Source organism: Brienomyrus brachyistius, chromosome 17 (assembly GCF_023856365.1).
Source record: "Brienomyrus brachyistius isolate T26 chromosome 17, BBRACH_0.4, whole genome shotgun sequence".
Lineage (NCBI taxonomy): Eukaryota > Metazoa > Chordata > Actinopteri > Osteoglossiformes > Mormyridae > Brienomyrus > Brienomyrus brachyistius.
The window spans coordinates 12,279,145-12,294,448 of NC_064549.1; the positions used below are offsets into that span (position 1 = coordinate 12,279,145).

Consider the following 15,304-nt stretch of genomic DNA (forward strand, 5'->3'; position numbering starts at 1 on the left):
ATTTTTAGGGCCTTAGTACCAACTCAGCAATGCTTAAATGCCACAGCCTATACCTGAGTATTGTTGCTGACCATGTCCATCCCTTTATGACCACAGTGTGCCCAGCTTCTAATAGCTACTTCCAGCAGGGTAGTGTGCCATGTCACAGAGCTCATTTCATCTCAGACTGGTAGCAGCATCGCCCCGCTCGTGTCGAGAAGATGGACACCCCTTGAGCAGCAGATACTTATACGAAGCAGAACGAAAATCGCGAAAGCAACTAAGAATGTACGCGGTGCGCTCTGGCCAAAACGCCGTCTGGCATTTGCACAGGGTCCAGGCGGAGCTGGGTAGCTCCTTGCCGGTGTTGCACCATGTTTTGTCACCGTCGTAATGTGTGACTTCAGGGGCGCTGTTTCACATGTTATTGGGAATGAAGGTTCCTGTTCACATGCACTTGCCTTCTGCGCATTTTATGTACCGTAATTATTTTAATTGTTCAAGACAGCAGACTTTTTCACAGCAGCAGCGTTTCTACTCTCTGTTCCGTCATCTTATTTGGGGACATTCTAAGACGCTTAATGTGAAAATGCTTAATGTGTCTTAATGTACCAAAAAAGCGACACCAAATTTCTCACACATTTTTGGTCATAAATACTTTCACCTGACAAAAAACCAAATAGAAAATGCTACGAATATGGATTTTATACCACGTTAAGCATTTTCCCCTCCATTGATTAAATTGTAAGGAAAAGGTTTCACGTGGCTTAATGTACTGTAATAGATTGTCCTTACCACTAGAGGGCGATATTTAAACCTTGGTAAACAACAGGTTAAGCTGCCACCGCCTTTAATTATACCCTGCTCTTGTCCAGTAGGTTAGAATACTCCACTCAGAATCAGGCAAACTGAGGCAATAACAATACTTTATTATTCAATTAGTAAATTAATCAATGGGCTCACGTTGGATGCCTCGCAGCACACAATTCCCCCGCACACACTGAGGACGTCTGATAAAACAGCACACGTGAAATAAGTTAGGTTACGCTCTCAAAGCAATAAATCATTCCAGCGCATCACAGCACGGCACCAATAAGAAAGTCTACACAGCAATCAACATCGCAATCATGATCAGGAAGATACACATGTGATAAAAGACAGACATCCCATTAAAACCTCAGTCTCATTATCTCCAGGTGAGTGACTGCAGTAGTCTCTGTCAATTAATTCCCCCCCCCCCCTTTCCAAAACAGATTCTGTAGTGGTACTTGATCACAGTCTTCATCACAGTAAAAAAAACTGCCACCAATAATCACCAAATTACTCACACACATATACGGTCATAAGACTTTCACCTGACAAATAAATCAAAACCAAAATACTAGGAATATGGACTTTATACTCTTTTCCTTGCCTGTGCCATGTTATGCTGTCACAGAAAAAAACAAGACACAAGCAGGATTCACCAAAAACTAAAGGATAAAATGAAACCTTAATCAAACAGGAGAGACAGTCCAAAGTCCAGCCTTGTGCCATGACTGGAAGGGTGTCAACTTTTAAGCTGCTCAAACAACCCATTGAGCTACATAGTAGGCCAGGGAATAAGGACTCCCTGTCATTACACAAATAAATCACTCCAGGTAATAGCAGATGCTATAGCAGAGGAGTCAGATCAGGAGACAAGCAAGAGAGAGGGTGAGCTGGGGCATTAGGGCAGCAGCTGCAGAAGCTGAGGCAGTTGGGGCATTAGGTGTAGGAGCAGTAGTAGGAATAGTGGGTGTAGCTGTGGGGGTTTTGGCTGCAGCAGGAGCTACAGGAAGGAGGTTGAAGGAGCCAAAGCTGCAGCCAGAGCAGACAGTGTAGGAGAGGCTGCAAAAAATGCAGCTGAAGCTGTGGCAGAGATATCAGGAAAAACTGCAAAAGAAACTTGGGAATTAGGGCTGACAAAAGCAAAGGAAACACCTTATAAAAAACTGTAATAGATCTAATGTAAGGGAGCATCAACTTCTGTGACAGACGCAAGTAAATAGCTGCTACATTAATTAGATGCAAGGAAAGAGCCGCTTCATTGATTAAGCTGCAGGCAGGCAGGACAATCTACTGTGACAGAAGTGTGGGGAGCCACACAAAAACTAGTGAGACCTGGAGAATAAGCTGACACACAGCTTCAGCAGCGACTCTGCTAAGATGCGATGACTCCTCCCAGCATGAATGCGATCAACTGTGATCAAATGCTGCACGGGAATCGGGGGGGGTTTTAACGGTCATCCTACCCACATATTTACATACATGGGCTACCGACTGGGGGCCATCAAGAATAATTTACTGTAAGAAGCAATGATTATAGCAAAATAATACTGGTAAAATATTTCTTCACAAAATATTATTAGTCATGTAATTAATGTCATATAATATTACAATATTTTGTCAAATGAAAATCTATACTTTTCTTCAACACAAAGTGCAGCTTCTATCCTGAGCACAATCCACCTTATTACTGAACAGCTTATTGAGCCCCTGGTCCTGGTATCACTTTTCAGTCATTTCAAGTAAACATCATGTGTGTTGTATTTGTATGAGGAAACCAATCTTATCAACATCAATAACTGAAATAAACACACAGTGATTCAAACTTCAGCACTTTTTAATTTTGTTTTGTCTTTCAAAAAAAGCTGGAACATCAAATCTGGCCGGTTCTGATCGGCTTGCTGCTTTTGCCTAAAAACAAATGCTGGCGTTATCAAAAACTGTATCATAGAGCCATATTCCAGATTTATTACAGCTAATCACATCTTGGCGCTCCGAGGAACCTCTCCTTATATATCCCTCCTTCCCATTCATCCCTCAAATATTGTCACATTTGTGTTTCTCCACACTCACACCATCTTGATCTTGCTCTGGCTGCATGGCGTCCGTATGCACGGCAAATTGTTTTAGTCTTATCTTGTATAATAGGACATAAACATTGAATTTGATAGTTATCTTTTCACATCTGAACACAACTCATGAACCTGAAGGGATCATATGCAACCAACCCCTCCACGGAACACTGGCCACGGACCGGGGTGGGAATTCCCAAGCTGGAAGGCGGTGCTGCTTCATGTTCACATGAGCTAGCTGGCTAGTTAGGATACATTCAGAATGCACCGTACTACAACTATAAAGGATGTAATGTGATATAGCGAAACAATTGCTAACTGACAGTGCACGTTAGCATTACTTTAAATGACAACTTTACCTGGTACTTACCAGAAGAGTGGCTTATACGTTAGCCCAATGACAGCAGGCAGCGCGTTCTTCAGTAATATACCAGAGTTAAACTTACAGAAACTTTCAACACAAACATTGGCAGCCATTGACTCATAGGTGGTAGTAAAGCTGATATGACTTAAAATAAGGCAACACTTTTTAGTCTTACTTCCTCCCCTTCCTCTGTCTTTGCTCATTGATGTTCAGGAGAGTGCAAAACACATTAACGATGCAAGGATTTTCAAACCAAGACAGACACAACACTGAAGAGACAAAGACACAGTTTAATATTAAGTACATGTTTTATTCTTAAGCCTAATCTTAACGCAATACTAACACTTAAAAGATATCCCTATTAATCCTCCGTCCTCAGCCATAACCCACAAGTCCATCGATCGGGGTCAAGAGCTGTTCGATGGATGGCCGAGGCTGGTCTCTCTTCGGTCGCCGAATAAGTGTGCCGTTGCGCTCCATTTCTTGCTTCTTGCGCTCCAGGTATTCCAAACGGGACCTCATCCGGAAGCCGCCCGATTCCTCCTGGGGGGGTGGCCTGGTCCTCCCTGTGCAAGGATGAATCCTCTGGCCGAAGTCATTTGTTTGTGTTACAGGCTGGGGCTGTGGGACAAGGAAAGGGTATTAAAGGTATATCCTTTAGCTATCCTAGCCCCCTTCCCCACAGTTTACCCACCAACTGGAGTGTGCAACACAGCAACTCAGTAAATAATCAGCAGCAGCCAGGAACAGTCCCAATCCACACTCTGGTGTATGCAAAAACACCCCCCCAAGCGGCAGCGTATACGATTCCGTTCAGCCCCCATCTCTTAGCACGCTATATTGCACGAGCCCAGCTAACCCTCCTAAACACACACACACACACACACACACACACACACACACACACACACACACACACACACACACACAGAACTTTAAAAAAGGCACTTCCCCATCTTCAACGAGAGCCACCCACGGGGTCTGGTCAGCTAAACACGCAGAGTTTTGCCAGAGTCCACAAAGCACGGCTGTGAACCAAATCCTCCCCACAATAAAAATGGCCCGACACGCCGGCAACAGTGTCGCACTAATGAATCCACAAGGCATAAAACTACATTTCCCCCACTAACTATCTTCACCGGCGGCGATCCTACTGACCGCGACCGGCGCCATTCGATCACTCCCGCTGTCGCAGACGTTTCCCTCTTATCACCTCACTCAGCTGCATGTCCCTCCACCGCTGACCACAGGTGAACCCAATAATTAATTTGCCCGCATCAAGTCGAACTCCGCCCCCTTCCTTATTACTCTGGGACGGTCTCATCAATTCACCATAATATAGCACATTTTATACTCTAACTCAAGTGTTCTAATAAAGTCTCTTAATCTAGGGCTTTACCTTCTGCAAGTAGCACGTCCTCTGTGTAGAACGGGGCTTCTCCGTATCTCCTTCCTCGGCTATTACTTTCACTTTTATCTTTATTTTTATTTCAATCTTGAGCACTTTCATCTTGTTCTTCTCCATTTTGTTGCAAGCTATTCAAAAAACAACCGCGCTTGAAAGAAGTTGGAGAAAAGAAGTACATGCGATTCAAAAGTAATCAAGCTGTTGTTACGGAGACCCAATCGTACGTATGGCGTTAAATTAGTGCCAAAAGTCGCGCGCATAAAAATCACGCTCGCGAGTAGAAAATCCATGCTCACTACGCGCTCGCGATTGCACTGCACTCGTTCGCTCGACAGGAAGAATTTTGACACCTTGGAGGCGGGAACAGTTGCTAATGACTCCGCTTCTTTGATTGGTCTAACACCCTTAGTCTCCACCCTGTGAGCTCCTTGTTGGCGGCAAAATCAGGAAGATGCCGGAGAAAGCAGAGTTATATTTAACAGTCACCTAGACAATAATGTGGAAACCGCAAATGGTGATCACGCCTATGTGGGTGAAATGGATCACTACAGTATAAACGGATGAAGATCATAACCGATTTTCCTTTTTCTTTATGTCTGGCAGTTTACCATCCAATAGACATTGTTTATGTTTATGTATATATATATATATATATATATATATATATATGTATATGTGTGTGTGTATATATATATATGTATATATATATATATATGTGTGTATATATATGTGTGTATATGTATATATATATATATATATGTGTGTGTATATGTATATATATGTGTGTGTATATATATGTATATATATATGTGTGTATATATATGTGTGTATATATATATATATATATATATATATATATATGTATGTATATACAGTGGGGCAAAAAAGTATTTGGTCAGCCACCGATTGTGCAAGTTCTCCCACTGAAAATGATGGCAGAGGTCAGTAATTTTCATCATAGGTACACTTCAACTGTGAGAGACAGAATGTGAAAAAAAAATCCATGAATTCACATGGTAGGATTTTTAAAGAATTTATTTGTAAATTAGGGTGGAAAATAAGTATTTGGTCAATAACAAAAATTCAACTCAATACTTTGTAACATAACCTTTGTTGGCAATAACAGAGGTCAAACGATTACTATAGGTCTTTACCAGGTTTGCACACACAGTAGCTGGTATTTTGGCCCATTCCTCCATGCAGATCTTCTCGAGAGCAGTGATGTTTTGGGGCTGTCGCCGAGCAACACGGACTTTCAACTCCCTCCACAGATTTTCTATGGGGTTGAGGTCTGGAGACTGGCTAGGCCACTCCAGGACTTTCAAATGCTTCTTACAGAGCCACTCCTTTGTTGCCCGGGCAGTGTGTTTGGGATCATTGTCATGTTGGAAGACCCAGCCACGTTTCATCTTCAAAGCTCTCACTGATGGAAGGAGGTTTTGGCTCAAGATCTCACGATACATGGCCCCATTCATTCTTTCCTTAACACGGATCAGTCGTCCTGTCCCCTTAGCAGAAAAACAGCCCCAAAGCATGATGTTTCCCCCCCCCATGCTTCACAGTAGGTATGGTGTTCTTGGGATGCAACTCAGTATTCTTCTTCCTCCAAACACGACGAGTTGAGTTTAGACCAAAAAGTTCTACTTTGGTTTCATCTGACCACATGACATTCTCCCAATCCTCTGCTGTATCATCCATGTGCTCTCTGGCAAACTTCAGACGGGCCTGGACATGCACTGGCTTCAGCAGCGGAACACGTCTGGCACTGCAGGATTTGATTCCCTGCCGTTGTAGTGTGTTACTGATGGTGACCTTTGTTACTTTGGTCCCAGCTCTCTGCAGGTCATTCACCAGGTCCCCCCGTGTGGTTCTGGGATTTTTGCTCACCGTTCTCATGATCATTTTGACCCCACGGGATGAGATCTTGCGTGGAGCCCCAGATCGAGGGAGATTATCAGTGGTCTTGTATGTCTTCCATTTTCTGATAATTGCTCCCACAGTTGATTTTTTCACACCAAGCTGCTTGCCTATTGTAGATTCACTCTTCCCAGTCTAGTGCAGGTCTACAATTCTTTTTCTGGTGTCCTTCGAAAGCTCTTTGGTCTTGGCCATAGTGGAGTTTGGAGTCTGACTGTTTGAGGCTGTGGACAGGTGTCTTTTATACAGATAATGAGTTCGAACAGGTGCCATTAAGACAGGTAACGAGTGGAGGACAGAAAAGCTTCTTAAAGAAGACGTTACAGGTCTGTGAGAGCCAGAGATTTTCCTTGTTTGAATTGACCAAATACTTATTTTCCACCCTAATTTACAAATAAATTCTTTAAAAATCCTACCATGTGAATTCATGGATTTTTTTTTCACATTCTGTCTCTCACAGTTGAAGTGTACCTATGATGAAAATTACTGACCTCTGCCATCATTTTCAGTGGGAGAACTTGCACAATCGGTGGCTGACCAAATACTTTTTTGCCCCACTGTATATGTGTATGTATATGTATGTATATATATATGTATATATATATATATATATATATATATATGTATATATAACATGAATATAGCGCAATAAAAGTAGAATACTAACTTTTACTTACTTTCAAAATGCAGTACAACTGTTTCAAACGCTTTTCGAATTACAGTACTGTAATTTGTAGTACTGTGGGGAATTCAGATACGCTTATTGTACTTTCACTGTTGCATCTCGTTGGCTCGTCTTTGGCAGTTAATTATAAGCTTTGATTAGTATATATTTGTCATTGATTGAAAATGTCTTTTTTTCCAGCCATGTTTTCTGTGCACGGACCGTTAGCCTCAGGTATCTAGCCAGAATCACACGGGTAACTGCAAAGCAGGTTATCAAAGTAAAGTTTTTTTTAAAACTAGTGTTAGTTTTTTCCGTATGTTGTCCTGTGTAGAAATACCCAAAATGAACGCTGTGGACTACTTGATTACTATAAGCAAATTATTTAAACAGTATTTGTACAGGAATGACTTTGTTCCAAGCTTCTTGATCCATATAAGCCTGACCTATTAGTATGGCTGATACCTGATCCATCTAATGGATCAATGCATTGATAGTTCTTTTTCATTCTGTTTAGTGCACTTTTGTGATGTGCCTGTGTCATATATGACCAAAATATGCATTTTATTTAAAAAAGAAACAAATGTTATTGCTAATACTGTGCACTTTTTTTCTTTTTATGCACTTTGAGATGTGTCTAGGTCAGATTCGACTAAAATATTTTTCTTATTTCAGAAGGGGAAAAAAATATTGCTCTCAGATTCTGTTCAGTTGTAGCTTTTTAAAATAATGTACCTTGATTTGTGTTTGTTTAAAATGCCATTACCTGCTGCTTACTGGGCCGCTGAAAATGTCTGGCCCAGCTAAATTTCTTGGTTTGAAAATGTGGCCCAACTACTTTCCAGACCTGGACTAGCCCTACTGAATCATACACTAATGTTATTCTGTTATGTGGGCTGTTGTGATAGTGAGATTTGCAGGATGCTGCACGTCGGGTGGTGTCCCTGCTGCAGAATGCCCTGTCTGAACCAGCACCTAGAGACAGTGAGGGTTGTTGTTATCGCCTTGTATATACGCAATCTGTTATTTCTTAACTAATTTAATTGTAATGTATTTCATGACACTATATTAAAGCAACAGTGCTGTCAGTAGGAGCTATAAAAAACAGCATATGTTGATGATGGATCAACATTTTATGTAATTGATTATTCAGAGGGTAGTCCTTGTAACAATGGCAAATTTGTAGTTTTTTGTGTTTGAAATGATAATGAGATTCTGCAAACCAGCAGCACACTGGTGGACAAGGAGTTCTATAGCAGAATAACAAACTAGAGCAGAACATGGCAAGGTTTGTTATATCCAGCCAATAGAGTATGTGCTGATTTGAATTGTTATGATTATTTCAATGTCAATCTTATATGTAGTGCTTTACATTACTTACATTACACTACTGTTACACTTTCTCATGTCTTATTTTACTCTTTTATAGATCCTCCCCAGGACTGTTTGGGAAAAAATGACAGGGAAAAAGAGACAAAATTCTGCTTTTAATCACTTGAAAAGAAGGCGCAATCCAGTCAAGTGTTTTCCAGTACAGTTTTACCAGGTTAACAAATATATGGAGAAGAATTCAGCACCTTTCACGATATAGCACAGCATGGCCACGGTCAGAAAATTTGAGCCTGTCCTCCTCCTGAGTACAGTAAAGCTCACTACGCTCTGTGAGCACAGGAACGGCCCAGCAATGTTTGGTAGGTTTCTGCATTGTTTGCAAATACAGAATATTATCTGCGCGTAAACTAATTAAGGTAAATATGGAAATTCATACAATATATGCTGCAGAATATGAGCTGAATAAAGCATATTAAAAATGCAAAGAATTAAAAAAAATTTAACCACTGACCAAATATGGCACCTACAGTTTTTCAAATAGAATTCTAGAACATAATGTTACCGCGACAACTCTGATGTCATCATTCGGAAGGTATAAACTGAGCTGCAGGCACTAATACGACTTCAAAACAAATCAGACACTGAACAAGACGCATCTCTTAATATAATCTCAATATGAATTGGTGTTTTCTTAACTGTATTAGGCCGCCAGCGGTACCAAACGACGCTGGGGAAGGTACAGAAAGAAAGGAGGAAAGAAAAAGGAAGGACAGAGGAAAGAAAAAGAAATCCTGGCTAAGGAGGTTTTTTGCAAAAAAAGGGAAAGGAAAAAAGGCAATGGAGGAGAGCCAGGCAGTGGTGGTGGAGGAGGTGGAGGACAGCCAGGCAGTGGTGGTGGAGGAGGTGGAGGACAGCCAGGCAGTGGTGGTGGAGGTGGTGGAAGATAGCCAGGCAGTGGTGGTGGAGGAGGAGAGCCAGGCAGTGGTGGTGATGGAGGAGGAGAACCTGGCAGTGGTGGTGATGGAGGAGGAGAACCTGGCAGTGCTGGTGATGGAGGAGGAGAACCTGGCAGTGCTGGTGATGGAGGAGGAGAACCAGGCAGTGCTGGTGATGGAGGAGAACCAGGCAGTGGTGGTGATGGAGGAGAACCTGGCAGTGGTGGTGATGGAGGAGGAGAACCAGGCAGTGGTGGTGATGGAGGAGGAGAGCCAGGCAGTAGTGATGGTGGAGGAGGAGAGCCAGGCAGTGGTGATGGAGGAGTGCAAGGCAATGGAGGAGAAGTGCAAGGCAATGGAGGAGGAGGAGTGCAAGGCAATGGAGGAGTGCAAGGCAATGGTGGAGGACAGCAAGGCAATGGAGGAGGAGTGCAAGGCAATAGAGCAGGAGTGCAAGGCAATAGAGCAGGAGTGCAAGGCAATGGAGGAGTGCAAGTGCAAGGGATTGGAGGAGGAGTGCAAGTTCAAGGGATTGGTGGAGGAGTGCAATGCAACGGTGGAGGAGTGCAAAGTAACGGTGGAGTACAACAAAGCAACAGTGGAGGAGTACAAGGCAATGGTGGAGGAGTACAACGAAAAGGTGGAGGAGAGCAAAGCAATGGTGGAGAAGTACATGGCAATGGTGGAGGTGTACAAGGCAATGGTGGAGCAGTACAAAGCAAGGCAGATGATGCAAGATGTAAATATTTGTAAATAAAGCATTAAAAACGAAGAAGAGTCAGGTGTTTTCAATTGAATGCGAGTAGGTGATGTTAAATATCAGGAATATTCCAAATGTCTATTACACGTGTTGCCGATAGGGGGCCATATGGTTTGGGTGATAGGGGTTGCCTTTAAACTTTAATAGAATGAAAATACATTACATGTAATTATGTTGTATTTTTAATTACGTTTAAGGAATAAAACATAACGGGATGAATGATAGATACACGTTCAGCGGGGACCCGTCCGGCCGCAGCCATGTGTTAGGGGTAGGCCCAAGCGCCACGCCGTATTTTAAAAGAAAGAACCAAAATGTTTAAGAAAAACTTTAGCGTCGTTTTAAAATAAAAGCAGGCGGAATTCAAACAAGTACAAACATGCCCGAAAGAAAGAGCAAATGCTGAGTTCAAACAAGCACAAGTGAAACCAACTAACATACAGCACGTCGTTTTAAAAGAAAGCACTTAAACTCGTTACATTTAATCAACATGCTTAAAGAATTAGAAGAAAAACTTTAGCGGTATTTACCAGTGTTAGGTTGAATAAAGCATTTTAACAGCAAACTTTCAGAATAGGCCAAAAGGCGAAATGAGCGAGTCCCAGAGCTCGCCCAAAATAGGCAGGTCTGTTTGAGACCGAAGTGGCCAGCCCGTTTCAAAATGGCGACACCAGCAGAGCGCCTATTTCAAATAAAAAACGTTATGTTATAGTTTACGTAATGAAGCACTTTTCTGCCAATGTGAATAATAAAGTAAAACGCTCTAAGCATTTCAACAAGAATCAAGGAATAACGCGGTTAATTCTTGTTTAAAAGAGCGCATGCGCTCTCCTCTCTGGCTCGCTCTCATGTAGCGCATGCGCGTAGAGCCACAGTATTTTCTTTAGAGCCGACTCTCTTGCGTTAATTTATTTAAACAAGAATTAACTGGGTTATTCCTTGATTCTTTTTCCTTTTCTTTTAAAATAACGCTAAAGTTTCTTTAAAACATTTCGGTGCTTTCTTGTGGTGCCCAAAGCACAGAATACCCACACTGCTCTGATTACGCTACCTCCTGTTAAGGGCAGGAGGAACCCCTAATGTTCCTTCTGTAACGTGGCCAAGTTCGAACCCCACGCAAAGGGACAATAACAAAGAGGCATGTAAAAATAAAATCCAATCCACTTTATTACAAATATCTAAAATCAATTAGACAAAGAAGGTTGCTGGGGGGGGGCGGGCGGCTGACTATCCTCCAGATAGTAAGGTCAGGTCAGCACGGGCAGCTCTCGGCTCAGGAGGCCCCTGGTGACAAAGAAAACAGCAAAACACCACTAAGCATGCAACACGACAAACACTACACACAACAGTACAGTGTCCGCTCAGTGTGGCACCCCAACAGCAGAGAGCAAAAGCCTGTGCGGATCCAGCCTTGTACAGAAAGATCCCATGTACAAACATAAGAGGAGGGTAGCGGCTGATGTCCACCGCCCAAAATACAATACTAAAATTACACTTACAACTAACGCCTCGGGATCCCCCCAGAGGAGCTGGATGAAGTGGCCGGGGAGAGGGAAGTCTGGGCCTCCCTGCTGAGACTGCTGCCCCTGCGACCCAACCCCGGATTAAGCGGAAGATGATGGATGGATGGACACTTACAACTTAGCCCATAGCAACAACCAGGGCACTAATAAAACAAAACCAAAAGCCTATCAAATAAACCTAAAACAGTGGCTAGTCTGGTCCTTTGCAGGAATGCTTAATGCCCTCGCAGCACAGCGACACCAAGAGGAAGCGTTCCAATGCTACAGGTACAAAGAAACAATCAACAAAGAAACATAGACCCTTTTATATGTCACAGTATAACCCAAGTTACCAGAGCCTCAATGTCTGTAGCCCAGCAGCCCGTAGGGGATCACGTCAAATGATAAAATTGCAGTTGCCTCCGCGTCCTCCATGAAGAGTTACATGCTGCTAGCAGTCACCCTGGTAAAATTAAACAAACATTCAAGTTCTCAAACAAACCCTCTCCTCCTTTCCTTACCCACAGGGAAGAAGAACCCACCCCATGTCCAGTTGTAAGACATAGCAGCAAGAGAATGAGATTCCATCTTGGCAGCCTTTTATAACTTCCTGGTAGGTCATATGACCTGGCTCAAGTGGTTGCCAATATAGTGTAATTACCAGTGCCATGCAACTACTCCTACCAGCCCGTTCAGATCCCCACATTCTTTTAAAATACGCTGTGGCGCTTGTGCCTACTCCTAACAACCCGTGCCTGCGGCCAGACGGGCCCCGCTAGACGTGTATGCGCTAGCTTGCATTCATCCTGCCATATGTTTTATTATTTCTTAAAAACATAATTAAAATTAACACAAATAAATACATGTAATGTATTTTTATTCTATTAAAGTTTAACGGCAAAACTTATCACCCAAACCATATGGCCCCCTATCGGCAATATACGGTATATGGAGATAACCCCTCGACCAATCAGAATAAGGGATACGCTCCCCCTCCCGCTTATGACGTCATAAGCGGAGCCAAATTTAAGCTCCTCCCAATGTACCACATACTTTTTTTTTAGTACAAATTATTTAAATATACGATTATAATAATTTAAAAATATATTATAACATGTCATAATTATAAACTATTATTAAACTGTAATAACCCAAATCGTGCTAAATGCTATTTTTAAATAAAATAATCTTTGTAATTTAAAAACACATATATCCACAATAATTCAAATAAGTGCTAAGTACAACCTATGTTTAAATAAACTGCAATAAATCAATTTGTGAAATCGTCCAGCTGCCGTGAAGCAGTAGTGAGCGGAAATGATACTTATCTGCTCGTGCACAGCCCAGTTCGGGTTTCCAGTCTAAACTGGGTCGTGACTTGTGCAAACGAAGGCATAACAGTGAGGCATGTGTAAACTGTCAATAAAGTAAAACCTGCCCGTAAATTAAAGCTTGTATTAACTATGATTCATTTGCTCTTTATTTAACGTTTAATAAGAAACCCAACAGGAATGGAATATGACACTCTTATAAGGTCATGGCCACCTCCCCAAAGACAGTCGGCCCACTTTACTTGGGGGCCACAAATTACTTAGAAGTAAGTCAGTTACTACTGAAGTACAAATCATGGACAAATATAGTCACTACTTGAGATAAATGATGCATCGTGATTTTTTATGATGAACAGATGAGCATATATTGTGCATTTGACCTTCAGTAATTCCTTAAGTAGCTCACAAACGGTTACTGAACAAACACAGTAACAAATATAGTAACAGCCTGAGATGCCTCACGATATATTAATGATGCAAACATCAGATCAGTATTTCACTTGTCTTATGTTTGTTCATCATTAATGAATGAGATCTTTGTGTAACTGAGATGTATATTGTGGTTAATTAATACATCAGTAATAGCATAATACTATATTATTTGTGCCCCCTCAAATAAAGTGTTACCAAAAACTAGAATTAGTTAGAACTGCTACTGTGTATTTTGAAAATGTCATATTTTTTATATATAAAGCCCCGATTCCCAGCTTGAAGTCGCTGGGCCACACTTTGAGGAGGCAATCTCCAGAATCTGGGTATTAACGGTCTCATCACTAAATTCAGCACCTTTCACGATATACCACAGCATGGCCACGGTCAGAAAATGTGAGCCTGTCCTCCTCCTGAGTAAAGCAAAGCTCACTACGCTCTGTGAGCACAGGAACGGCCCGGCAATGTTTGGTAAGTTTCTGCATTGTTTGCAAGTACAGAATATTATCTGCGCGTAAACTAATTAAGGTAAATATGGAAATTCATACAATATACGCTGCAGAATATGAGCTGAATAAAGCATATTAAAACTGCAAAGAATAAAAAAAAAAAATTGAACCATTGACCAAATATGGCACCTACAGTTTTTCAAATAGAATTCTAGAACATAATGTTACCGCGACAACTCTGATGTTATCATTCGGAAGGTATAAACTGAGCTGCAGGCACTAATACGACTTCAAAACAAATCAGACACTGAACAAGACGCATCTCTTAATAAAGTGGTGGTTTCTGGACTTCTTTAGGCTGCCGGTGGTACCAAAGGACGCTGGGGAAGCTACAAAAGCAAAGGAGGAAAGAAAAAGGAAGGACGAAGTAGGAAAGATGAAGAAATCCTGGCTAAGGAAGATTTTTCCTATAGGTGATGTGAGGCCGACAAAAACTCACACTGTGAGTTTGGAGATGAAACTCCTCTGCAGGAGTTCGAAAGTGGAAAAGACAGGAGTGCAGGAGGAGAGCCAGGCAGTGGTGGAGGAGGAAGAGAGCCAGGCAGTGGTGGAAGAGGAAGGGAGCCAGGCAATGGTGGAGGAGTGCAAGGAAATGAAGGAGAAGTGCAAGGCAATAGTGGAGGAGAGCAAGGCAATGGTGGAGGAGAGCAAGGCAATGGTGGAGGCGAGCAAGGCAATGGTGGAGGAGAGCAAGGCGATGGTGGAGGAGAGCAAGGCGATGGTGGAGGAGAGCAAGGCAATGGAGGAGGAGGAAGAGAGCCAGGCAATGGTGGAAGAGTGCAAGGAAATGAAGGAGAAGTGCAAGGCGATGGTGGAGGAGAGCAAGGCGATGGTGGAGGAGAGCAAGGCGATGGTGGAGGCGAGCAAGGCAATGGTGGAGGAGGAAGAGAGCCAGGCAGTGGTGGAGGAGGAAGGGAGCCAGGCAATGATGGAGGAGGAAGGGAGCCAGGCAATGGTGGAGGAGTGCAAGGAAATGAAGGAGAAGTGCAAGGCAATAGTGGAGGAGAGCAAGGCAATGGTGGAGGAGAGGAGTCCAAGGGATTGGTGGAGGAGTGCAAGGGATTGGTGGAGGAGTGCAAGGGATTGGTGGAGGAGTGCAAGGGATTGGTGGAGGAGTGCAAGGGATTGGTGGAGGAGTACAAGGCAAGATGAGAAAGATAGTAGTGGATGAGAACATATTTAAGTAATACTTATAGTCTATATGTACATACTTGTAAATAAAAGCATTAAAAACGAAGAAGAGTCAGGTGTTTTCAATTGAATGTGAGTAGGTGATGTTAAATGTCAGAAATATT

General features: G+C 42.4%; 1 protein-coding gene and 1 long non-coding RNA gene across 2 annotated transcripts in view; one reads left to right on the forward strand and one right to left on the reverse strand.

Annotated features, from left to right (window-relative positions):
- The window catches only part of LOC125712016 (myosin heavy chain, striated muscle-like), a 36,374-nt gene extending 26,139 nt beyond the window's left edge, over positions 1-10,235 (forward strand). The window contains exon 4 of the mRNA XM_048981593.1: positions 9,915-10,235. Coding sequence (XP_048837550.1) covers positions 9,915-10,235 — 321 coding nt within the window. The remainder of the gene's footprint in view (positions 1-9,914) is intronic.
- Positions 10,236-11,381: 1,146 nt separating this feature from the next.
- Positions 11,382-14,038, reverse strand: LOC125711860 (uncharacterized). Its single transcript, XR_007383121.1, has 4 exons — positions 12,283-14,038; positions 12,094-12,203; positions 11,738-11,824; positions 11,382-11,522 (listed from the first exon to the last, which is right to left on the reverse strand). It is a non-coding gene; the product is annotated as an uncharacterized LOC125711860 (long non-coding RNA).
- Positions 14,039-15,304: the final 1,266 nt, after the last annotated feature.